The sequence below is a fragment of the Zingiber officinale genome, chromosome 7B (genome assembly GCF_018446385.1).
Source record: "Zingiber officinale cultivar Zhangliang chromosome 7B, Zo_v1.1, whole genome shotgun sequence".
NCBI classification, from domain to species: Eukaryota; Viridiplantae; Streptophyta; class Magnoliopsida; order Zingiberales; family Zingiberaceae; genus Zingiber; species Zingiber officinale.
Window position 1 is genome coordinate 17825933 of NC_055999.1, and position 24459 is coordinate 17850391.

The 24459-nt window shown below is 37.5% G+C and overlaps 2 protein-coding genes across 3 annotated transcripts; one reads left to right on the forward strand and one right to left on the reverse strand.

Annotated features, from left to right (window-relative positions):
• Positions 1 to 6116: 6116 nt before the first annotated feature.
• On the forward strand, positions 6117 to 17341 carry LOC122005444 (probable AMP deaminase). The gene is made up of 19 exons (XM_042560477.1): positions 6117 to 6660; positions 7587 to 7768; positions 10068 to 10275; positions 10705 to 10883; positions 10988 to 11039; positions 11135 to 11262; positions 11359 to 11538; positions 11662 to 11729; positions 11808 to 11950; positions 12504 to 12565; positions 13826 to 13939; positions 14422 to 14562; positions 15639 to 15791; positions 15922 to 15975; positions 16049 to 16159; positions 16289 to 16462; positions 16546 to 16626; positions 16723 to 16821; positions 16900 to 17341. Exons 1-19 carry the CDS (start codon positions 6243 to 6245, stop codon positions 16966 to 16968), a joined length of 2616 nt encoding a protein of 871 aa, XP_042416411.1. The 5' UTR covers positions 6117 to 6242; the 3' UTR covers positions 16969 to 17341.
• An 897-nt stretch (positions 17342 to 18238) lies between these two features.
• On the reverse strand, positions 18239 to 22112 carry LOC122005445 (acetylornithine aminotransferase, mitochondrial-like). Of its 2 annotated transcripts, none has more exons than XM_042560478.1 (4): positions 21781 to 22112; positions 21194 to 21666; positions 19482 to 19916; positions 18239 to 19105 (listed from the first exon to the last, which is right to left on the reverse strand). In XM_042560478.1, the coding sequence occupies exons 2-4, from the start codon at positions 21614 to 21616 to the stop codon at positions 18560 to 18562; spliced, it is 1404 nt and encodes a 467-aa protein (XP_042416412.1). In that variant the 5' UTR covers positions 21617 to 21666; positions 21781 to 22112; the 3' UTR covers positions 18239 to 18559. The 2 variants fall into 2 exon arrangements, with proteins under 2 accessions (XP_042416412.1, XP_042416413.1); XM_042560479.1 differs by having other exon boundaries at positions 21194 to 21700.
• Between the last annotated feature and the right edge of the window lie 2347 nt (positions 22113 to 24459).

A 24459-nucleotide genomic window follows, 5' to 3' on the forward strand; every position in this document is an offset into this window, starting at 1 on the left:
TCCCCGGGACCGATCAGGGTACGCACAGAGAGTAGGGCAACTCTCTGTGAAAGCATGCTGATCGGTCTGGGGACCGATCAGCATAGAGCCTGATCGGTCCCCATGACCGATCAGCAGCAACCTGGACCGATCAGGGTGGAGCCTGATCGGTCCAGGCCTAGCCGTTGTGACTTAACGGCTAGGCTATTTCGGGCTTCTGTGTTCTAGTCTTTTTGCCCTGCAGGTTCGCAGGTTGGCTCAGGATATCAGAGGTTATAAAAGGATCGAGAGACACTACAAAGTTTTTTCTTCCTTCTTCTTCCTCCTCGGAACTGAGCTGCTGTTCTTCCGAAAAGCTGTGCTCTTGAGCTTTGCTGAGCTCCGAAGCTTCGCGTGAGCTTCCTCGACTTCTTCGACTGGTTTCAGCTGCTGCTGTGATTCTGTGAAGTTGGTGCTTCATCTACAGATTTCAGTCGACGACGAGAAGGCAAGCAAGAGTTGTTACATTCATCTTTATATTTGTATCTTGCTGTGCTTCTTGTACTTGTACTCTGATCTTGCTGTTGCAAGAGTTTGTGGTGAGGTTTCTCCACCCAGAAGGAGTTCTTATTAGCCGGTTTTCCGGGGACTCATCCACCGACGGATTGATAGGCTTCGTCCACCTTACGGACACGCCGAGGAGTAGGAGTTTCATCTCCGAACCTCGTTACATCGTCGAGTTCGAGTTTGAGGTTTGTTATTCTCCGTTGTCGTTTCTATTTAGTTATTTCCGCTGCGCTAACCTTGATTTGTAGAAAGAAACGAACGATTTGGGGTCGGCTATTCACACCCCCCTCTCTAGCCGCGATCATCGATCCTAACATAGATCACCCATTTGCTGGCAAGAAGTAGGTGAAAGGAAAGAAATGGAAGTGGAGTTGGCCATTTAGACAGAGATGATAGATAAGATCACTCAAGCTATCCAGAAGATCAGACAGAGAATTGAGACTACTCAAAGTAGACAAAAAAATTATGCTGACACACGCCGTAGGCCACTTGAGTTCCAAGTAGGGGATTCAGTCTTTCTCAAGGTCGCTCCTATGAAGGGAGTGATGAGATTTGGCAAAAAGGGCAAGTTAAGTCCTCGCTATGTAGGACCCTACCTGATCACAGAGAGGATTGAGAAGGTAGCTTACAAGCTAGACTTACCTCAAGACATGTCAGCAATACACAATGTATTTCATGTCTCCATGCTAAAGAAGTGCCTCCACGACCCTAGCCAAGTGATTCAGCCTCAGTCAGTGCAGATCCAGGAGGATCTTAGCTATGAGAGCAGACCTACACAGATAGTGGACAGAGGAGTTAAGAGACTAAGAAACAGAGAAGTGCCACTAGTGAAAGTCATCTGGCAGAACTAGAAGCACGAGGAAGTTACTTGGGAGCGTGAGGACAGCATGAGACAGAAATATCCAGAATTATTCTAAGTTTGAGGATGAACTTTTTATAAGGTACGGAGAATTGTAACACCCCAAATTTCATTGTTTGGAGTTCTAAAAGTACTTATAAATATTTAGAAATGCTTTAGGAATATTCTAGAGATCTTTAGGAATTTTTAGAATATTTTTATGAAATTTTCGGAGTTTGTTTGGTATTTTTACCAAAAGAAAGAAGTTGCAAAAAATAAAGAGGTTCGGACCCGCGACCTCCGACCCGATCCAAGACTTAAGCGAAGCGCGATAGCTAAACGCTCAAGCAGGTGTTTCATGATCAAAGTGATGGTGAAATAAATTTAAGTAATAACCAAAACTGAGGATACCCATTGGTATAAAAAGGAATCGGGTTATTTCCTCACGACCAAAACCCTCTCATCCTCTCCTCTCTCGCGTGCGACGACGCTGCTCGGGCGAAAACGAAGTCGAAGCTAGGGCTTCGTCTCCGGCGGCCGACCAAGGGGTAATTCCGTGAGCTCTTCACAGATTCGAGACCCTCTCGTCGAGGAGAACCCGTAGGCACGAAGAAGAGGCCGAGATTTCAATCCTCTGAAACCCTAGAAGCTTCTCTTCTCGGCTGTAAGTTCAAGAACACATAGGTAAGTACTCTCGCCTGTAGTAGGAGTAGTTTTCGGATCTTTGTTTCCTTCTTTAGTTTGAGTTTTTCAACAGACAATTGATAGAAGTCTAATTCCAGTAAGTTTAGATTTTCTTTTGCTATTTATGGGGTACGAACAACCCCTTACCCTTAGCACGTTAGTTGAGTTTTCTTGCTTCTTGATTGTGCATGTTAGTATTTCAGTTTTTAGTTTTGTTACTGATTTAGGGAGCATGAACGACTTGTGTTTTAAGTATATCATACTGCAATGAATAAAAACAGCTTTATTTGAACCATGCCGTTTAGACCTTTTCTGCTTTCCAATTAGCACGGACAGTCTTACCTACGCTCCAGCATGCAGTTTTAGATGTTCCTTTAGCATCCCAGTTTGCTTGTTTTTAGTTCGTGTTGAGTGATTGAGCATGAACAGATCACATATTTGAGTAGTTATAAGTAAGAAAAGACCAAGGATTTAATTTAATCCCAAATTAAAGAATTTGAGATCAAACATACACCAAGTGTTTGAAGAAATGCCGAGGCACTTCATTTTAGGAGTATTTAAAGATAATATGTATTTTATTTGAAAATGCTAGTACCCGACTTCCGAGGTTGTCGTTAAATAAATTCAGGTGACCAATTCTGAGGTCTTGGCCCTGGTAAGACCAAGGTCTTTACCCTCGTAGGACTGATGGCTCGCTACCTCAGTTTCTATTAGGGAGCGCGCAATGGTACTAAGCTTGGGCCAAGAGATTATTATTTTGAAGTATAAGAGTATAAGTTTGGGAATAAATGAAATAAGCTTCACATAGGTTTAAAAACCAGCAAGTTTAGCTCTTTTATTCTAGCATGCTGTTTAGACTTTCTTACTGCTATTTGCAAGCATGAGCAACCTTACATGTTTAGTATTTCAGTATGTTTTGATTCCTCTGTTAGCTTGACAGGTATGACCATCCGGTCCTTTAGCTTTGCAGTATTGATTTCTTTGATTTCGATTTCTTTGCTATTAGATGAGCATGAGCAGCTTTCTTTTAAAGCATTCAGTTTCTAGATTCCCTTTTGTACACATGCATATCCTAGTTTTACGAGTTAGATAGCGCTTACTAAGTATCTACTTATAGTTGCATTTCCTCTTACTGCAGATAAAGGAAAAGGAAAGCTATAGTGAAGGAAGGCGACAAGGAGATGTGTGATATCTGGACTATGGAAGTCTTGGGACCTTGCTAAAGAATTTATTAAGATTAATTTCTTATTTAAGTTGATAAGAAAATTTTGGAATCGGATTTTCTATTTCGTGTTGCTAGGGGATTCATTGATGGGTTAACTTTTTTTCCTTATTGTTAGCTAAGGTTGCCTGGAAATTTTGATATGATACAGTCATTACACTTGAATTGCATGCATTAGTTGCTGTAAGTTACATGTTCTGTTCTTATTTTCCGGAGCAGTTAAAGGGGGTTAAGTGTTACTATCTTTAGAGTAAGTAATATCAGTTAAGTATAATGAGTAGTTAAGTAATGTCCACCCTTAAAAAGTAGTAGTAAGTAGGATGATCGTTATATATATATATATATATATATATATATATATATATATATATATATATATATATATATATATATATATATATATATATATATATATATAAAGTCACCGTTAATATTTCAATCAATTGAAATTGTTACACTAGCTAAAGTGGCCGCTGGTCTTTCCCAAGTCATTACACCTCAACAATTCTCCTAATGATGGCAGGATGACACTTTACCATAGTTTATCCACTATCAAATTTACGATTTACAAAAGAAATTTCTATCAATAGTCGGAGCTTTACCAACTCTCTAGTTAAATTTGAATGGTCATTTAATTTAAACATAAATAAGATGAGACTTTCTCATAGCATCCATGCCAATTTTCCTATCTAAAATATATAATTTGTGATAAAAAAATTATTTTATTAAATTTAGATATTTACTTCTCAATACATCATATATCAACTTCTCTATTTCTTTTTTCTTCTATAATATTTAGAGAAGGAAATTTATTTCATAAATTTAGAGAAGTAATACTCATAAATGCATAATTTAGAGATGAATAAGATAACTGATGTAACTATCCAATCCAAAATTTAAGGTAAATTTTTTAAATAGGGTATTTGAAGGGGATGCTCTCATCCGTAATGAACGGGAAATACATAATTAAAAATATAACTGACACCATTGAAATCCAAATCCAATGCCTGAAAAGTGGAAACTACTTGACTAAAAGGGAATGAGTGCCCACCTCAAACGGGGCGACGATGAGGAGGGTTTCGAAACCCCCGCGTCAAAACCGGAGGCAAGTCTACCGCGGTTGGAGAGACCTCTCATAGTTGGCTCTCTGACGACGGACTAGAGGAGGGCATTGGAGATCATACGAAGGGCGTACTTCAGGTGAGTGGCGAAGGGGGTAAGCCCCTTCCACAGCGCCCGCACCGTCGCACGCCCTCCACCTTCGCCACTATCACCCTGAGTGGGTAATGCCGTGCTACGCCCCGTCTCGGTCGACCTGTAGTCGCCACTTGATAACGTCGATTGGTTGCAGGCAACATGCCTCCACGATCCCACCCAGCTAGGAACCCGGTCACAACTCCACGTGCATAACGATGAAAAATGGGTACAAATGTGGCATTAATAAAGGCTAAAGGAAATACATCCCGAGACAGTGATGTGTGAATTGGTGGCAAAAGGTAGCGGGTTGAGTACGCATGACAATGATTTGTAGTATGTATATCGATTCAGTAAAAGATACATAAAAAAATAAGATGATTAAAATATTTTGATTTTCAAAGGATAAATCAAAACCTTTTCTATTTAATAATAATAATAATAATAATAATAATTCCTTCAAATGACTTTTTTTTTTACTTAAAATTAGATTATTTGAATTTTATCCAATAATTAGACGTAAATTTTAGATGAATTTAGAGTTAATATATTATACATTTTGTAGTTTAATTAAAAATTATATATATATTTTTAAATTTAGATTTTAATATTTATATTGTAGCAGTTATGATTTCCTAATTATTATAACGTAAATAAAAAATTTTAATCTAGGTTTCAATTAAAAAAAATATCGTTTAAATTCTTTTCAAAACTTTAGATATTTTTATTCTTTTTTAAAAAATATATTATAGTAATTATTAAACTATAGTTGTTATAACGTGTGCCCGATCGATTTAAATTTCAGATTGAAGATAAATAGAACTTAAGAATAATTCTGTCATTTTAGAGGTCCTTACATTAAAAAATAAAATAAAATAAGATGTTTTTTTTTTTGGCAATTCAGTAAGAAAGAAAGAAAAAAAAACATTCTGACCTTTACCAAACAAAAAAACTTGTGGCATCGCGAATATTTGGAATCATGCTAACGAAGCCCTTTATCCCAGTAATATTCCGGCATGTGATGGCATGGCATCACGAATCTTGTGGCATTTTGCCAACAGTTGCCTTGGCATCCGATTCTTATTCGACGCATATTCTATAGCTACGAGCCACTTGGTTTGATTTGATCCCTTCCAAAAACATAGCGTATCAGATTCACCCCTATTTAAATTAATTAATTGTAAATATCTATTCCCACGTGCATAATACATGATAAATATTTTTAAAAATAATTAAAGGAATTAGAATTAAAATTAATTAAAAACATTTTGTATTTTCCTTTTAAGTCTTAAAATAGTAAAAAGAAAAATCTAAAAAATATATATGTTTAAAATCGTACCAAGATCATTACATACTACCAACCAATTAAGACGATTGACAGTTAATCTTAATTGACACTTAAGCATGGGACCTCCTCGGTGACAATAAGCATCTTTGACTTAATAGATTTAATTTTTAGTGATAATATTTAATAAAGTAGCATGAGAATTTTAAAAATAATTTTGAATTAATAATTTAGGAATGAAGTGAGCATTTTTTTTTTATATCCCACCTCTTATCCATATCCCCCGAGTGACCCATTTGTTCACCCGAATGTTCTGTCTTTTCTCCGGTCTCTTTCTATATATACATCCTCTCTTCTTGTATCCCCTTCTCTTCTCCCAAAGCCACCGTGCCGACACTCCCCCCCCCACCATCATCAGTCCCCACTTCTTCTCTTCGAGGGTTTGGAAGGGAGCCCTAATCCGAGGCGAGTCGAGCCCATCGGAGACGCGCGGGATGGATGCCTACGCTCTCCACCTCGCCGTGGCGGCGCTCGTCGGCGCCTCCGTCGTTGCCGTCTCCGCCTACTACATGCACAGAAAAACCCTAAGCCAGGTCCTCGACTTTGCCCGCGCCGTCGAGAGGGAGCGCGACCGTCGCCGCGGTGCCGCCGTCGAAGGCGAGGAGGACGAGCCCAGGCGGAGGAGGCGGGATCAGTACGGGCCCCGATGCAAGAGCCCCGGGTACTACCGGCGTGTCGGAGGGTCGGCGTCGTTGCCAGACGTGACTGCGGCGGCGGATACGGACGGGGAGGAGGAAGATGAGGCGTTGGAGGAGCAGCAGCCGTTGACGAATGGACCGTTCTTGGTGGAAGAGGACCAAAAGGGATATCCGATTCCTGCGGGGTTGCCTCGTCTTCAAACCGTTCCGGAAGGTACTTATGGATCGCCATTCTCTAATTTCTCTCCGGAGTGATGGGGTTTATTCTTCGATGCTTTCGGCGAACTGTTGTTCACGTGATCGATGATACCTTTTTGGCATAGTTATTTGTCCGTAGATTAAGAAATTGTAGTTAAAACTATGTAAATAAGACTGTAATAGTTCATGGTTTTGTAACGATACAAAATTTATTCAACTGACGAGTTTTGGATTGTGCCCTTATCGAGCAGTGCGTTTTACTAAAAGAAACCTATAATTGACTTTTGGAACATAGATTATCTGTATTCGTTTTGAAATGTTCCTGCCGCTTGAAGTTTTGTGATGGGCATTTTACACCTTGATTGATTATACTTTTATTAAATGGTGTTCGGTGCTTTATACATGAACCCTCAAACCATTCTATCCAGACCTGTATATAATACCCACTGGGAGGTTCTAGCATGATCCTCACAATTGTATTAGTTTCCCATTAGATTTCCAATGCCGTTTAAGGTGCATCTGAAGGTTTGATTAGCAAGCTAAAATTCTGGATTGCATCCCTGGATGTTATATGGGTCACGTAATTAGGTATGGGAATGCAACCTTGTTGTTTTGGTACTTGGGTGAGAGAGAAAAACAATGTGTTTAGCCTTCTTTATATTGCCAAAAAAATTTCTCAGCATGGTTAGTATGATAGGATATTTGGATTCGACAGTTCACAGATTCCTCTTAGTTTGCTTCAAGCAATCACAAAACAATTTATTTACAGAAACCTTTTGTATCACCCTCAAATATTTTTCTTATTTGTTTATTCAGACAGATTGCTTATTATATTAGTAGACACTCTCTCTATAATTTCCTTCAGGGAAATGTTTTTCCTATCACCTACTTTTGTTTGTGTAAGCAAAGGATTTATTGACTAAATTTGCTATGATGTGCCAGGTAATAAGGAATCTATGCAGGCAGTCTCAAATAAAAGAAGCGGACATATCATCAGACCAACTTCACCTAAATCATCTGTTCATAGTACTTTTGGTAGCCAAGATGGATCAGAGGAAGATGATAATATGGAAAATGATGCTAAACTTGATGATGCCTATGTGCATACAAATGGACACCTTATAGTAAGTGCAAATTGTACCTTTATTGTCTTTTAGTTTATTTTATTCTTCCTCTATAAGGTCTGTAACATTATGTTATTGTACAGTTTGATACTTTGATATTCCGAGAGGAAGAGGTTTTCCATAAAAAAAAATGTTGATTGAATGGAGTTGTTCATACGCCTTTGGTAATTTTCACTGAATTGGTTATAGACTTAAGACCTCTTTGGATTAAGGGTGGCCAAACTATTTGCTTGCATATCTTCTAGCATTCTCGGATTAGCAAAGCATATACTTCCTGTCGTTATGCCATGTTATCCATGTTCCTTTTGCAATTCTTCTGCAACTGTAAACTCACTTGACCTAAGTAGTTTCTTTTGTTCCTCTGATTTAAAATCATCCAGTCTTCATAAAACCTAAAAGTAGAAATAGATTTGATCACTTTCAAAAGCTCATTGCAGTGCATAGGTTTCCATTCTGCTATGCAACAATTCCATGGTTCCTGGTGACCAGTCTTTGCTAATTTGGGGCACTTCTCGTGCTTAGTAGATATATATAGCACAACTATAGAGAAATTTCATTTTCTTTTTACTTCAAATATGATAATAAATTCCTTTTCTTAACTTTTTTGTCCATTTGTACAGTGTTGACTTGCTTTGAAATTTGTATATTCTGGTACTCTGCAGCTTCGTTTATAATTACATGTTGCTTGTTCGGCTTGCCGCATATCATTGTGGTATTATAGCCTTTATAATACAAAAGTTATTTTTGATATTGTTTCTTGGAACATCCAATGACTGGCTGGCTGTTGGCAGCTGAGTTACCTATACCTGCAGGCGTTTTGTTGCCTGCAAATGACCTGTGTGCTACAAGTTCATTTGTAGTTAGGCCTTGAAAGTTTAAGTTGCACGTGCAACTTAAAAACTAACGACAATTGGTATTTCCTGCATGCAACTAGCATGTTAGCATTCTTTCCTGTTTTTTTCCTATAAACATTGAATTTAGAAATAAGTCTGAAAATTAAATTTGCCATTTTGGTTCTTACATTTGCACATAACCTAGCAACCTTGCTGCAAATGCATTTTGCGGCGGTTGTGTTTGCTTACAATTGCTATTGCAGATTTTCAGGCAGAATCAAAATTTGCACATGTAAATGAACAAAACATACTTGTCCCTGTCAAGGTTAAACATCTCAAATCATATTGTAATTTTAGAGGATATATTTGAGCAAATCAATTCTGTTGATTGATTAACTAATAATTCAATAGATTATTTAAATCTCTGTAATTTTATTGATAGCTTATAAATTTATCTACTATCTACTAATATATTTATAAATTATAACATATAATAAATAAATTATAAGAAAATAAATAACAGTTGTGATATAAGTTGGAAAACATTATATTTTATATCTGGTTAAGAACTTATTTACTTATAAGGTTATAACTAAATTATCATAACTTATTTGCTAAGCTATAACTAAGTTATAAATTAAATAATTATAACTTATAATTATTTATATAATTTTAATTTAACTAAAAATTGTATAATTTATATATTTATTAAATAATTATAACTTATATTTACAAGTTATATAATATATATATAATTATGTTTTTTACTTATAATTTATCTAAAGATATGTTTAATGTATTTAATTTGAAGTTATTGAATTATAATTAACTAACTTATTAGCATAAGTATAAATTATCTAAAATATATATAGTTTATTTAATTATAAGATACGTAATGCACAATTGGTGCTTCCTGTATCCTTAATCACATGGAAACACACAATTTGTGGATGCAAAGTGACACTGAGGCTAACTTCCTCACCCAATTACTTACTTTATTGTGCTCACCTGGATGATTTCTCTGCTTGCTAATGAGACAATGACTTCCCTCTACTTTGTTTGCTCTTTGCCAATTTCTTGATATCCACCAGTACGCCTTCTCCACACCCTATTTACTATTTTTGTAGCCTCTCCTTATCCCTACTTGCAACTAAGTAAAAGAATTGGAATCCTGAAATTTTGACTATGCAAACTTTGTTTTATGTTTCGGAATCCTTTGGAATGAAAAATTTTGATTGTGTCTGGCAGCACAACCCGAGATTTCATTCCATTATCCTTGTTTTATGTCTTTATACATTTGTTGCATTTGCATTGACCTACAATTGCTAATTGCAAGTATGAATAGTGATTGCAGAATCAATTGCCTCCCAAGTAGTATGCTATTAACATTTTTTTTTAAAATTTATCTTTGTAGTAATGCTAGACTCATGGGTTGATTTCTTATTGTATCAATTCATTGTGTGAAGGGCGATAACAGCAAAAGCTTATTTCAAACTTTGCCTGATCATATTGTTGGAATTGGTGATCCAAAATCGTTAACTGCTTCTAGCATGATTCGATCTCTTAGTGTGTCTGGTGATCTGCATGGTGTACAACCTGACCCTGTAGCAGCAGATATTCTTAGAAGAGAGCCTGAACAAGAAACTTTTGTAAGACTAAAAATTACTCCAACAGGTATGTATTTTCTGTATATTGTGAAATATTATGCATGCCTCCTTTTGTTTTAAGCTCTCAACTGTCTATTCTTGTTTAATCAACCATGTTCCTGTTTTCTTACACTTGGAGATGTGACATATTGCCAACCTTTCATATTTCTTTCTCTATCTGTTTCACAATTGTAGAAGCACAGTGTTTTATAAAATTATTTACCATTACTGTTATATAAATTACTGTTAAATTCCTCATTACTAATTTATATTAATTTGAATCTTTACCTGTTTTGAAAAATTCATAGTTGTTGAACCAAACAATGATTCAAGTACTGTCAACTAGGTTAATTCAGATTATCTGCCCATAATGGGGTACATAACTCAACCAAGTGATAAGGTTGCTGTGTGGCAGTGCCTTAACATACTCTTATGTTCTGTGTTTTTCTGATTGCAGAGAGACCATCTCCTGATGAAGAAGATGTGTATATGATTATCCAGAAATGTCTTGCACTGCGAGAGAGTTATGTATTCAGAGAAGAAGTTGCTCCTTGGGAGAAAGAGGTTATAACAGATCCTAGTACACCAAAACCTAACCCTAACCCCTTTGCCTATGTGGTTGAACAGAAGACGGATGTAAGTTTCATCTGTCAACGTAATTCTGTTTCTTTTCTTTTCCAATTGAATATCTATATCTCTGTTCAGCAAATGTTGATCAAAATAATATTTTCTTGTCTCAGCATGTGTTCCATATGGTGGATGGGGTTGTTCATGTTTATGCTAATAAAGCTTGTAAGAATTTTTGCTGAAGCTGAACCATAAGACTTCTTGCAAACCAGTGCCTTTAGTTCTATTTGGCTGATGATTCACTTCAATTTTTGACTCAGTAAAAGAACGACTTTTCCCTGTTGCTGATGCTACAACCTTTTTTACGGATTTGCACCATATCCTTCGAGTTCTTGCAGTTGGAAATATCAGAACATTATGCCATCAGCGCCTAGACCTTCTTGAACAGGTATCACAGCCATAGAGACCTACCTGAAAAGGTACTTGATTGCCAGATGTCAAGCATACTTTCTTACTGTCTATTTTAATAAAATTTCTTCTCCAGAAATTTAATCTCCATTTGATGCTCAATGCGGATAGAGAATTTCTTGCTCAGAAAAGTGCTCCCCATCGTGATTTTTACAATGTCAGGAAGGTTGACACTCATGTTCATCACTCAGCGTGTATGAACCAGAAGCATCTATTGAGATTCATTAAATCAAAGCTGAGGAAAGAACCTGATGAGGTTTGTAGGCTGAGCAATTTGTATTCTTAAACGTATTATTTGACAAGCGAACTAGTTAACTAGTTCTAATTATTTCATGCTTATTATATTAGATAAAATTCCTCATCTATAGGTTTGTTATAGGTTGTGATATTCAGAGATGGAACCTATATGACATTGAAAGAGGTTTTTGAGAGTCTGGACTTGACTGGGTACTGTAACCACTGTGTGCTTCAGTTTCCTACATTTATTCTGTAGGAAATTTTATTAAATTTCTCTTTTTGAGACAGGTATGATCTTAATGTTGATCTCTTAGATGTCCATGCAGACAAGAGCACTTTTCATCGGTTTGATAAATTCAACCTTAAATACAATCCTTGTGGCCAGAGTAGGCTACGGGAAATTTTTCTGAAGCAGGATAATCTCATACAAGGTATTTATTCCAGCCTCTTGACATTCCAATGTAGTAAATTGAGATTATGGTCTATCATTGTGTATATTCTGTTTTTATTGTTCTACAACATGTTTATTCATGCTGACAATGATTATACCTAGTTGTGGGTACTCATTACGACCTCTTGGTCTCTATTTCTGTGGGATGCAATGCTGGAGTTTGATTGAAATTTTAAATTTCCAAAAACATAAATGAATAGCAGGAGAGCAGTAAACTGCTGAAGTGCAAATTCAATGTGTTTTCTATGTCTGTGTATGAAATGAGTTCACAGTTCATAGAATAGTTTTATATTGCAGTTTTTTGTGTATGCTCGTGTGCTCTGTTTCTGTTAATATTGATTGTATTTCTTGGAATATGTTTGTTCCTCATGTGCATAGTTTCTTGTTGCATTAAGCCATCTACCCAAATTTTGTATGTGTAAGCAAACTGTTACCCTATATATGATAGTTTATGAAGTGGCGTGTGGTGCTTCTCAGTAGAATAATACAATCTTTGCACTATTTGAATGCTTGTATTCTTTATTCTTCTATAGGCCGTTTCTTGGCTGAGCTAACAAAGCAAGTGTTTTCTGATCTGGCTGCAAGTAAATACCAGGTGCTTTTCTTTTTTCATTACTCTATAATATTTTGATTTATTTTCTAGTTTCATTTACTAGATGCAATGCACATGTAATATAATATTTTGCACACTTGAGTTGCCATCTCTTGTTGGACGGAGTTATCTTCGTAGGTGCTCTTGTGGATATACAGGAAGATCAATATAGGTGAAAGTAAGATGCCTTATTTTGCAGTCTTATTAGTGTAGTCATACATCCATTAGATAACACATATTTGTGTAATTCAAGGTTTCATATTATTCTTGCAGGTTTCTGTTGACTTATTATACCTTGTTACAATCATTACTTACTGTCCTAATGACTGTCCTAATCAACTAACACAAACAAAGGTTTTAAGTTCCCATGCATTATATTTTTCAAGGCATAGCATGCATACTGGGTGATATTGAACTGAATCAATAAGCTTTGAAGCACAAGAAGAAATTTACGTATTTTAGAATGAATTATTGTATAGTACAAATAAATTATAAAGAACTATTTGGATGGTTAGAATTTTATTTCATAGACCATTTTACTAGTTTACACCTTGTACTATTTATTATGGATATGTAAATATGTGCAGAAAAGAAATTCAGCAAATGAAGTGAGTAGCATTTAGAAACTCTAACCATTTGGTAGCTAGACAGCTGATTACTTGTATATATATATATAGGATTCAGAACCAAAGAGTTTTTTAGAACTTCCATGAGATTTTTTATTCCAAATATGTTTTTTTGCCTACGATTAAATATTTCATTCATCTGTTTATCATCTTATTTCTCTAGTTCTATGTTAGTGGCTTGTTATGGAAGTCATCGAGTAATCTACTCAGACAAATGGATTATTTTATGGCAAACATCATAAAAGGGCGGCTCGGCCTATGAAGCTCCCTCCAATACTGGGTCCCGGATAAGGGTTTATTGTACGCAGCCTTATACTTCTTTGCAAGAGACTATATCCGCGATTCGAACCCATGACCTTCAAGTCACATGGCAACAACTTTATCGTTGTGCCAAAGCTCCCTTTCATATTAAATATAAAATTGAAGGAAATGATGATTGGGTTCAAGTGGATCAAAATTAAAGTTTAATTACTGTAAAATCCTCATTAACTATGATAGCGCTGTAACTTTTGAGGGCATTATGATTGCTGATTGTTTGTATGGATTATAATTATTTGGAGGGCTTGTTTTAGCTATTGTTTCTTATTGGTAAATGATATACATCTTTTCTTATAACATATCCACACTCTTTTGTTAGATGGCTGAATATAGAATATCTATATATGGAAGGAAGCAAAGTGAGTGGGACCAGCTTGCAAGTTGGATAGTTAATAATGAACTATACAGTGAGAACGTTGTTTGGTTGATTCAGGTATATTCTTTTGTTTGCAATTTTATCTTGAACCATTGATTAACTGGTATGATACCCATATGTGAACCTGAAAAAATATGATCATAATTTTGGATGTAACATGGTGGGAGATGTGACTTAAGAAAAAAATAGTCACAAGTTTGGATGTGACTCGATTTGTCCTCTCACATTTAACTCTAACTCTCATGCATGTGATTTTAATCTCTTCTTATATAGTTTTTCTATGTTTTAAGTGCTGCTTAATTCATCATTATCTATCCTCCATGTTCAGAACATTTAAGCAGATTACAGTTTTGCCTATAAGTAATCTAGTTTATTGATTTAATCCGGTTGTCTGTGACATATCCATATCGATGTGATTACTTATCTGTGTGTGTATGTGTTTAATTTTTATGATGTTTGAATTATTATGAAATTCAAATTCATATATTGTGATTGATCTTACTTAGTGGATGTCTGATGACTATACTTTTCCTTTGCAGATTCCGAGGTTGTACAATATCTACAAGGAAATGGGCATAGTCAATTCATTTCAAAACCTTCTTGACAATATCTTCCTCCCCCTTTTTGAGGTTACAGTAGACCCAGATTCACACCCACAGTTGCATGTTTTTTTGAAACAGGTATTTGTTTATTTGTTGTGGGCATATCTTGCTAACTTTGCCTTTGGCTCAGCATTTTAAGTTTGACATTGCTCTTGTAGTATTGCTTCGTGTTTATTTGTCTCCCTCTTTGGTTACAACACTTGTTCACTCAAGTTTCTTGACAAACCTTTTAAATTTTAAGGACTCTGAGAGAGCACATGCTGAAAAATTATAACCAATCAATTCAGATAATAATTGAACAGTCATGGAGTGGGTGACTTGGAAACCATCATTCCATATTACCTTGTCTACCACATAATGGTTGTTCAACATAATCACAGAGGTGACCCTATAGCAGCATATAAGGATCTCACCTCAAGGTAGATTTGTGGTCATGGAAAGACCTCTTTCATTATGGTGGTTCACTTTTGACACTAGGACTCGGTGGCACAAGTTCGGAAAAAGGGGACTTTTAGGATATTTAGTATATAGAAGAGCAGGGATAACTGTAGTCAGAAACTCACCAACACTGAAATTCGATAGCCTGTGCCTGTTACCTGGAAGCACAAAGATTGCAACAGAGTGGAATCACCACAGTGGTGGACCCATACCCTTTAGTCATTGCCGGGGTGATGAGAAGAGAAGAAAATTTCAAAAGAACTAGAATGTTGTTGGACCTACATATGAAGCAGTCAATTGAGGGAAGCCCTTGGTAAAATAGATTTTGGCGCCTGTTTTGAATTCGTATGAGATGCTGATGGCTGCCCGTTGAATCCGCCTATATTGTGTTGTAACAGTCTTCTAGACATCTTGAAAGTGTGAGAACTAGGGTTTGGAACACAAGTATTGGTGGTACCTTGGCAGACCTGGTTTGTTCTGCTGCAGCTCAGAACAACACATACAGTAGTTATTTCATAAGTCAGTATATTAATTTACCACCTGCATTTGAACCAGCATGAATAATGGTGTCTGAAATTTTGTTGTTTGGTTAGAATTGCTGATCTACACTTGTTGACTACTTGTTGTTAACCCTTTCATATTTTTAACATGCCATTTCCTTTCATTATTTTTTGTTCTAGATGTATCTAATGGTAGGTTCTGCATTTGTTTATCAGGTTGTGGGGTTGGATTTGGTGGATGATGAAAGCAAACCGGAAAGACGCCCAACAAAGCATATGCCAACTCCAGAACAGTGGACAAATGTTTTTAACCCGGCATTCTCATATTATGCATACTATTGTTATGCTAACTTGTATACACTAAACAAGGTGCTTGCTCTATATTCATACTCTTTTCTGCGTGATGCTGTCCATTTCTGGCTGCGCAAATTGTTCATTTCTATATTCTGCTATTTTAAACTTGATTTTAATGATCTGTTTAATGTCACTCTCTTGCCAGCTCCGTGAGTCCAAGGGCTTGACAACAATCAAATTTCGCCCTCATTCAGGGGAGGTATCAGTTAATCTGAATAGTCAATTCGGTTGACTTTATTAATCATGTGATAGCTAATGTCCGTTATCTGCAGACTGGTGACATTGACCACCTTGCTGCAACATTTCTTTGTGCTAACAATATTGCTCATGGGATCAATTTAAGAAAGTCCCCAGTCCTTCAGTACTTGTATTATCTGGCTCAGGTAATTGAGTCCAGCCACTTGGGGAGGCTCTACACCTTCCTGCTTTTCGTTAATTACTAGTATTCCTATGATCTATTTTCTCTCATCATGTATCATATGACTTGCTGAGTTTGGCTTCTTTTCTACCAGATAGGTTTGGCAATGTCTCCTCTCAGCAACAATTCACTATTTCTTGATTATCATCGGAACCCTTTCCCAGTGTTCTTTCGCCGAGGCCTAAATGTTTCTCTTTCGACGGATGATCCTTTGCAAATTCACCTAACAAAAGAACCTTTGGTGGAAGAGTATAGTATCGCAGCTTCGGTAATATGCCTATATGTTTTCTTCACTGTGTTGAGTAAAACTATAAACCCTTATACCCTTCCTCACTAGTTACTCCATTACAGGTATGGAAACTAAGCGCCTGTGATTTGTGTGAAATTGCCAGGTATTCAGTTTACCAGTCTGGTTTTTCACATGCTCTTAAGGTAAGCTTTGCTGATGTTTAATGCACCAATCTGAATGAGAAATAGCTTCATTCTTGGGTAATTTCATTTGTTAATCCTTTGATTAATCTGCTATAGTCACATTGGATTGGGAAACATTATTACAAGCGAGGACCTGATGGCAATGACATCCATAGAACTAATGTACCTCATATCCGACTTGAATTTCGTGACATGGTATGTTTCCTCCATCCTGATATGTAAACTTTCTCGCACAACTTCATTGAACAAAGTGGACAAACAATTTCATCGCAGATATGGAGAGAAGAGATGCAACTTGTTTATTTAGGAAAGCCTATTATACCAAAAGAAATGGAGAAATGAGGTTCTCTCATGCTTTTTCGACGTAGAGCAAGCTGTTTGCTTTATTTAGAGAGTTTTGTTTGTGAGAGTTTTTCAGGCATGCCCTATTTTACATTCTGGCTACTATTTACATTCTTCAGTTGGCCAATATATCCGCTTCTCTGCTGATCTCAATGGATTCAAAATATAGCTAGAGAATCTTATACTGAGGCTGTACCAAGATCCACCCAACTTTTGCATTCTGCATTAGCTGGAAAGTTGAGGAAAAAAAGAAAAGAAAATGTGATTAGCCGATGCATATATGCATATTGATAAACATGAGTAAACCAAAACTCTTTTGATTTAGTTGTAGATGCGATAGCATTTATAATGTACATTGTGGTTGCTTTGTGTATGGTGACATGCATCGATTGAGCTATATTTATTTGCAAGGAAAACAAAAAAACTACCTTTTGTCATTAGTAGGTTAACGGCTGATTAATCAGGTGCTAATCAATCGTGTTAAGAAAATTGTAAAGCTGATTTAGAAATAAGGCTGTCTAGAACTCAGATCTCTTCTCATGGTGTTACGCAATTATCATTACCTTCCACTTGGCACATTAACTTGTTTTTTCAAAGGAGTAATTTCATATTCACCTACTAAACTTCAAAGATATTTCTTATTGTTGTCATACATGGTTAAAGGCTATTGTTGATAATCTTGATTATACAAGAAATGAGTGATGCCAGGTAATGGAATAGGTCCACCATTGTCAACAAATGGGGATATAATATGAAATGTGATTATTTAAAAAATGTGAGGTTATTTCAAAGGTTGAATTAAATAATATTAAATTATATTTTATAACATAATTTCCCATAATCAAAGGTTGAATTAAATAATATTAAATTATGTTTTATAACATAATTTCCCATAATCAATATTGTGCATGATAATTTAAATGAAATGCACCCTTACCAAGCTTGATTGCCGTATCGCACATTCATCAAAGTTTCAACTTTTTGCGCGTCATTGAGTGAAGAAATACTTTTTGCACCGCGTTTGGCATTACCAAGTGAAGATTTGTTCTTCAGGTTCAATGTTTCGTACTGCTTGAACAGCAGACCTCCGTTTAGTTCCTTCACACATCAGTTGATGTCATTACCAGTGCAGACTGGCCATAGCGTTTCTCACTCATGGAATAGGCCTTCCACCTCATTTCCCCTTCTTTTCACACAATGCTTCCACAATAGGCCGTCCGCCTCATTCATCTGTTTCTCACTCGATGCTTACTAAAGACCTTCCAACTCATTTCCCTATAACACAGTCGCAAAAGTTTTGAATTGGATCAAGCGTATGGTACATGCCACAGGAAAGAAGAAAAAACTTGAACGCTCTTCTATGACCTTTACCAGTCAAAATTATTGACGCTATTCAATGTTTCTTGTTCCCTGCTAGCACAATACACCATCCACTTCATTCCTGTCACACAATCACCAGCAACATGAAATGTCATAACCCAACAAAACCCTTTTCCTCTAGGTGGCAAGAACACCCAGATTTTATTGGCAAGGGCAGATCAAGTCTTTTTGAACTACAGCTTACACCAGGTACTCGTCCCCGTATATAGATTTAACTAGGACTACTACTATTACCATCTAGAGAGGGCAAGCATGCTGTTAGAACGTCAACAGCGTGCTCCAATTCCCGCTCTGATATAACCAATGGGGGCACAAGCCGAACCACATTCCCCTTACCCGCCGTCAGCACCAAAAGGCCAGCATCTCGACAAGCATCAACAAGAGGTGAAGCTTGGGCATCCAGCTCAATTCCGACAATAAGCCCAAATCCACGTACTTCTTTCACGTGAGAGTTATCTCCCAGCTTCTCCAGCAGCAATTCTTTCAGGTAGAGTCCTTTCCGGCTTACACTGGCCAAAAACACAGGGTTCTGGATTTTATCCAACACTGCAAGGGCAGCGTGACAAACAAGCGGGCCTCCAGCGAAAGTGCTCCCGTGGTCTCCAGTGTTTATGGCTGCTGCAACCTTTTCAGTGGTGAGGGCAACTCCAATTGGTAGACCTCCGGCGAGGGGCTTGGCGAGGGTCATTATATCAGGTATCACACCGAAAGCTTCATGGGCCCAGAGATAACCAGTTCGGCCCAACCCACACTGGACCTGAGCACATAACCAAAAGATACTGAGCAGCTTGAAAAATAATTTGGCACAAAGGATCAAGTACTGATAAAAATACAAGATTGCAACTACACACTAATTTGCTTTGATTGATTGATGATTTTTCAAAACAGATGAATTGGCTAAGTGATAATCAGTTTCATTAGTTTTAGGAAGCACTAACTCACAACTACAGCACGTTGCAAAAGATGAGAATACCTTCTTGGAGCCTTCAGGTTAGTTTAATAGAAGAATTAAATGAGTTCACAATTGATAAGTAAAACATATACTTGATAACCTCAACAAAAAGCCAAACGAGTAAGTTTTCCAACCTATTGCATAGATGCGTATATGCAGACGCATGCTCTACGCTTTTTACCTCATCAAATACCAACAGAGCTCCAGCATCATCACATATAGTTCGTAGGAGCTGTAGGAAGTCCTTTGTGGCACTGTGTATTCCACCTTCACCCTGAATTGGTTCCACAAAGACCGCTGCTGTTTTGCCAGGTTGAATTGCTTTTTGAGCTTCTTTAATATTCCCATATTCTAGGAATGTTACCCCAGGCATGACAGGTTCAAAGGGAATCCTGTAGTGTTCTTTACTTGTCAGGGCAAGAGCACCCATTGTCCTTCCATGGAAACTGTTACTGAAAGAAATAAACTCAGTGGCAGGATTTTTTTTGTCAGGATGTGAATGCCTCTGAAACTTCCTAGAGAATTTTATAGCTGCTTCGTTTGCTTCTGTTCCAGAATTTGTAAAGAAAACACGATCAGCAAAAGAGCACTCAACAAGGCGCTTTCCAAGAGTTACCTGTATCGTCCATGCATATTAATAACTGAAACCGTGAAAGAGAATGAGTATCAATGCCTAAGAGAAAATCAAAACAACAGTGCAAAAAATACAGAAAGGAAATAAAAAGAAATCACCAAGTACTCAAAGTAAATAAGAAAGTTCTATGCTATTGACTTTTTTTAGATGGTTGCAGCTTTAGAGAGTTTTTGTTGACTCCGTTAAACAATTAACTTCAAAAACAAATATTTGTTTCATATTCTGAAACAAACCTTTCATTCTGGCAGCTGGATTTATTGAGTCTTTAGGAGAGAGATGAAGGGTTTCTAACTTTCCAACCCTTCTAACTTTCCAACTCTGGTCTAAGGTCTCATTGTCTTTCTTGCAAATAGATGTCCCTCAACTAGCCCAAGTTACCTTATTGAGTGCTCAAGTCAGGATCGTCAACTTATAGGTTCAGTTAAGAAAGTCACAGAAAGAAAACAATTGGACTGTGACTGAGCATATTTTTTCGACACTAAAGTCGATACACGGGGCTAAGTTCATTTAAATGAAATAATTCCACATATATGAAACCTATTATCTATTGGTGAGAATATATCATAATTCATGTGAAATCAGCTGCTTTGAATTACTTAATCAGTTTCATGCTAAAATAACAATTAACGTCACACCTGAATTTCCACATGGATAGTTGTGAGCTCATCAAGAGAGTTTAGAGGCTTAGATTAGTGAGCTACTATTAGCTTGAGCTTAAGCATTTTGGACTTGTGATTCTGTCTGAAAATATCAATGAATCAATTCTCTCACCTAATTAAATTGTTACAATTGGTATGTAATAAACCTGATTCCAGAAAATACGAGACATTCAAAAAGGGTTGCTAGTGTGATAGACACTCTAGGGTCGAAAATATCATTAATTAAGGTCTAAGGATGATTATTGGAATGTGAAGGGCAATCAAGCATTAAGTTGGACACTCTAGTTTAGTAACATATTGCAGGAGTTTACGAGTTTAGATTAGTAAACTACTATAAAAACTTGGACTCACGTAACAAAACTAATTGGTTAATTCTCTCATGTGGACAAATTGAGGCAATATTGTGACACTAATTTAGTTCCACACTAAAACTTGTGGGTTGATTAAGGGTGTCTATAAGCTTTGATGAGAAGCTACCATTGACTTAGGCTGCTGATAGTACCCAAGTTAATATGTCAATTCCAATGGTTGTCATATTGCTACAACTTCATAAGAAAGGACGAGGTCCATAATAAAGCTAGGAAGATATTGTCAATTTACCTGAGGCAATGAATAGTATACATTACTGACATGGGTAAGAGTGTTAGCCTGCTCAACCACAGCATTTAACCAATCTGGATCACCATGCCCAAGCGAGTTCACTGCAATACCAGCCGTCATGTCCAGGTACTCCTTCCCATCCACATCATAAAGCTTGCATCCCTTTCCACTCTTAAACACAACAGGAGCTCGAGCATAGGTTCCAACAAATACATTCCTTTCTATCTCTATCACTTTCTCACTCTCCCTCGACAAAGGGTTTGCCTCCACCTTCTGTTGTTTGTCCGAAACAAGACATGAGGAGACTTTTGGAACTGCAGCTCGGAATGTGAATCTCCTTCCTTTATCAGACTTAAACGCGAAAAGTGGATTGACTGGAGTATAAGTGTAAGACATGTACAGAGTTTGAAGAGAATGCATCATGCTTCCCAGGGAGAGGAGAAGAAAAACCTCTTCTTCGATCTTACGACGCCCTGAAATTGTAGTAGTATAAACAGGGAACCGAAGCTTTGCCAAACATTAGATTAAAAAAACAGTATTTTTAAAGGAAAAAAACAATCAAAAAGCAATATTCTTTGAATAAGCACCTGAACAAGGAAAGTTTGATCGATGATCTAGATATGCTCACGAACGCAACTGGGAAAAAACACAGAGAGAGACTGAGAGAGACAAGGTGGAAGATTGGATGCCGATGTTCTTCAAACGGAGCTAGAGAAAGCGATTGCTGCTGCTGCTGCTGCTTATCGGAAACTGCAACGACAAAGAATTAGGGTTGACGGTCCATAGACGTTTGGTAATAGCAGTTGGCAAGAAGCCGATTAATACTGTAACGGTGTTATGAATTCGATTTTGTGCTTTGAGACACATTGTGCGATGTAACGGACCATTCATCCCATGGGATCATCCCTATAAAAAACCGATCCAGAGAATCTGCTCTCTTCTCACCGGGTTCATAAATAGCGTTAACGGGCCCTATCGGACGAAAACCCATAAGTCATGAGGCTTCAGAATAAAGATCCAGTAACTCAAAACAAGGAATTTAATAAATGAAATGCTACACTTTACCATCTTTAACAGAAGATTTAGTATTTACTATTTATAAGAAAAGATAACTAGATTCATTAAGATAGACATATTTTTTCCATTCTATTTCAGGTAAAAAAAATTGGAAAAAGTGTTTTTTTAATAACCTAGGTATCCATGTCTCACGGCCCAACTGATGAGCTGCATTTCTATTTATTTACCCATCAAGTAAATTCGGAACTATGAGTGGCCCGGTGGCCCAGTAGCCCACAAACTCTAATTTTTGAACATGATGGGGCGAATCTCTTACCGGGCCTGTATTTCATACCCCAGTTGCATGGGTGATCTAATAAAAAACGCCATTAGATTTAGATTGTTTGTAGTTGATCTAGTAACCTTCCTTCCGGTGATAGTAATACCTCAATGGTCAGATACCGATCACGAACGAAAATGAATTAATTCTCACAATCCAAATGCTTAATAATTGTGGCATTTTGATTTACAAAATTGGATTGAAGTCAGACACTTTCATAAAAAATGAGACATATATCCTTATACATATGAATGTCGGATTAAGGAGGTTATCGGACAACATAACCACTCTATCCAAACATAAAAATTTAATATTTGAATTTATCTTGGATTGGATCGGATCAATCCTCATGGGTGATCCATTTAGTCATTATATGTTCTTACATCTCCCACTCGCACATGAGAGTTAGACTTCTTCAATCTCTAGATAGATCATAATCATATACCACTAATTTCATATAAGCAAATGAATCATGTGGCCAATGAGCATATTAAATAAGAGCTCATAGCCATACACTGGTTAAAGACATTCTACTCGTTATACCCCAGATTTATTTTACTACACTAATCAACATATCTTTTGTCCCAAAAAAATAATAAGAGCATACTTGATTTAAAATATTTATCTATATTCATGTATTCATAATTGATCCAACGGTAAGGTAGGGGCCGAGCGACAAGAGATCAAAGTGGTTAACGTTAGGCGGGCGTTCGATCGGGCGAATTACCTCCATGGTCAGCAGGAAGAGTAGTCGGTCCGACACTTCGACAGCTCAGTCAGACACCGAGCTTCCGACGCTCATGAAGCTCAATCAGGGAGGTACGAAGGCCGAGCGGCCATCCCGCTCGGCTAAACAATGGATGTAGCCTTGACCCGACAGGCAGGACTCATTCGCCCGATGGGGTGTAGCCCGTAGCAGCTCATTGGCCAAGCGGACGCTCGGCTCGGCCATTGCATCGCCCGAACGGCTGACTGACCGAGCGGCTCTTCCGCTTGACCCAAAACAGACAAAGGGAGCAGTTGATAATATCTTCCTGGGGATCAGTGTCATCGACAGGTAGCGTGGTCGGCGGCATGGTCAGACAGAGAATCGTACTGTGGAAGCTTCCACTGTCACATCAGGGATATGCCCGGGTTGTTAAGGTATGACGTCAGACATACTTTTCTGACACATCCTTTCCAGATATGCTTTGAGAATCATGCATGCCTTGGGAAGCGTACACGCGCCTCTCGGGAGCCCTATATAAGGACCCCCAAACTTCGACAGAGGTATGCTTTGATCACTGTAGCTACAGTTACGTTGCTCCTTTCTTCTCTAGTTCATTTTTCATTCTCCTACTACCGGTGATTGACTTGAGCGTCAGAGGACCATCACTGGGGAATCCCTCCTTGGCTCGGCACTAACGACTTGTGGTTACAGGCTCAGCTCGTTGGAGGTTCACATCATCTTCAGTCGACATCCAGTCAACGTGAGTGTCGTCTCCCTAGAGATCGTCAACTCACTCTCGAATAGGATCAAATTTGGCGTCATCTGTCGGAACGTACCTGAATCCGAGCTGAGAAGATGAAAGAAGCTGGACGTCTCCACACCGTGACGCTCACTCAAGAGGAGCTCGACACGTTCATACAAGTATGGGTGGCAAAAATAGTCGAGCAGCAGCAACAAAAGGCGCTAGCCGATCGGCTAGCGTAACAAGCAACGTCGGCCTCTGGAGGTCGAGCGTGTTGGTTGCTACTCGGAAAACCTAATGGTTCCATTGTACAAAAATTTTGTACAAAGGTCTGAACCTTTTCCTAGCTACCATGTGTTCTTTTAAATTAAACTTGGATCGCCTGCGGAACTTAACACGTTTGATCCTAAGTTTAATTTATTTGTTCTTTTAGGTTTAGACTTGGATCTCCTGCGGAACTTAACACGTTCGATCCAAAT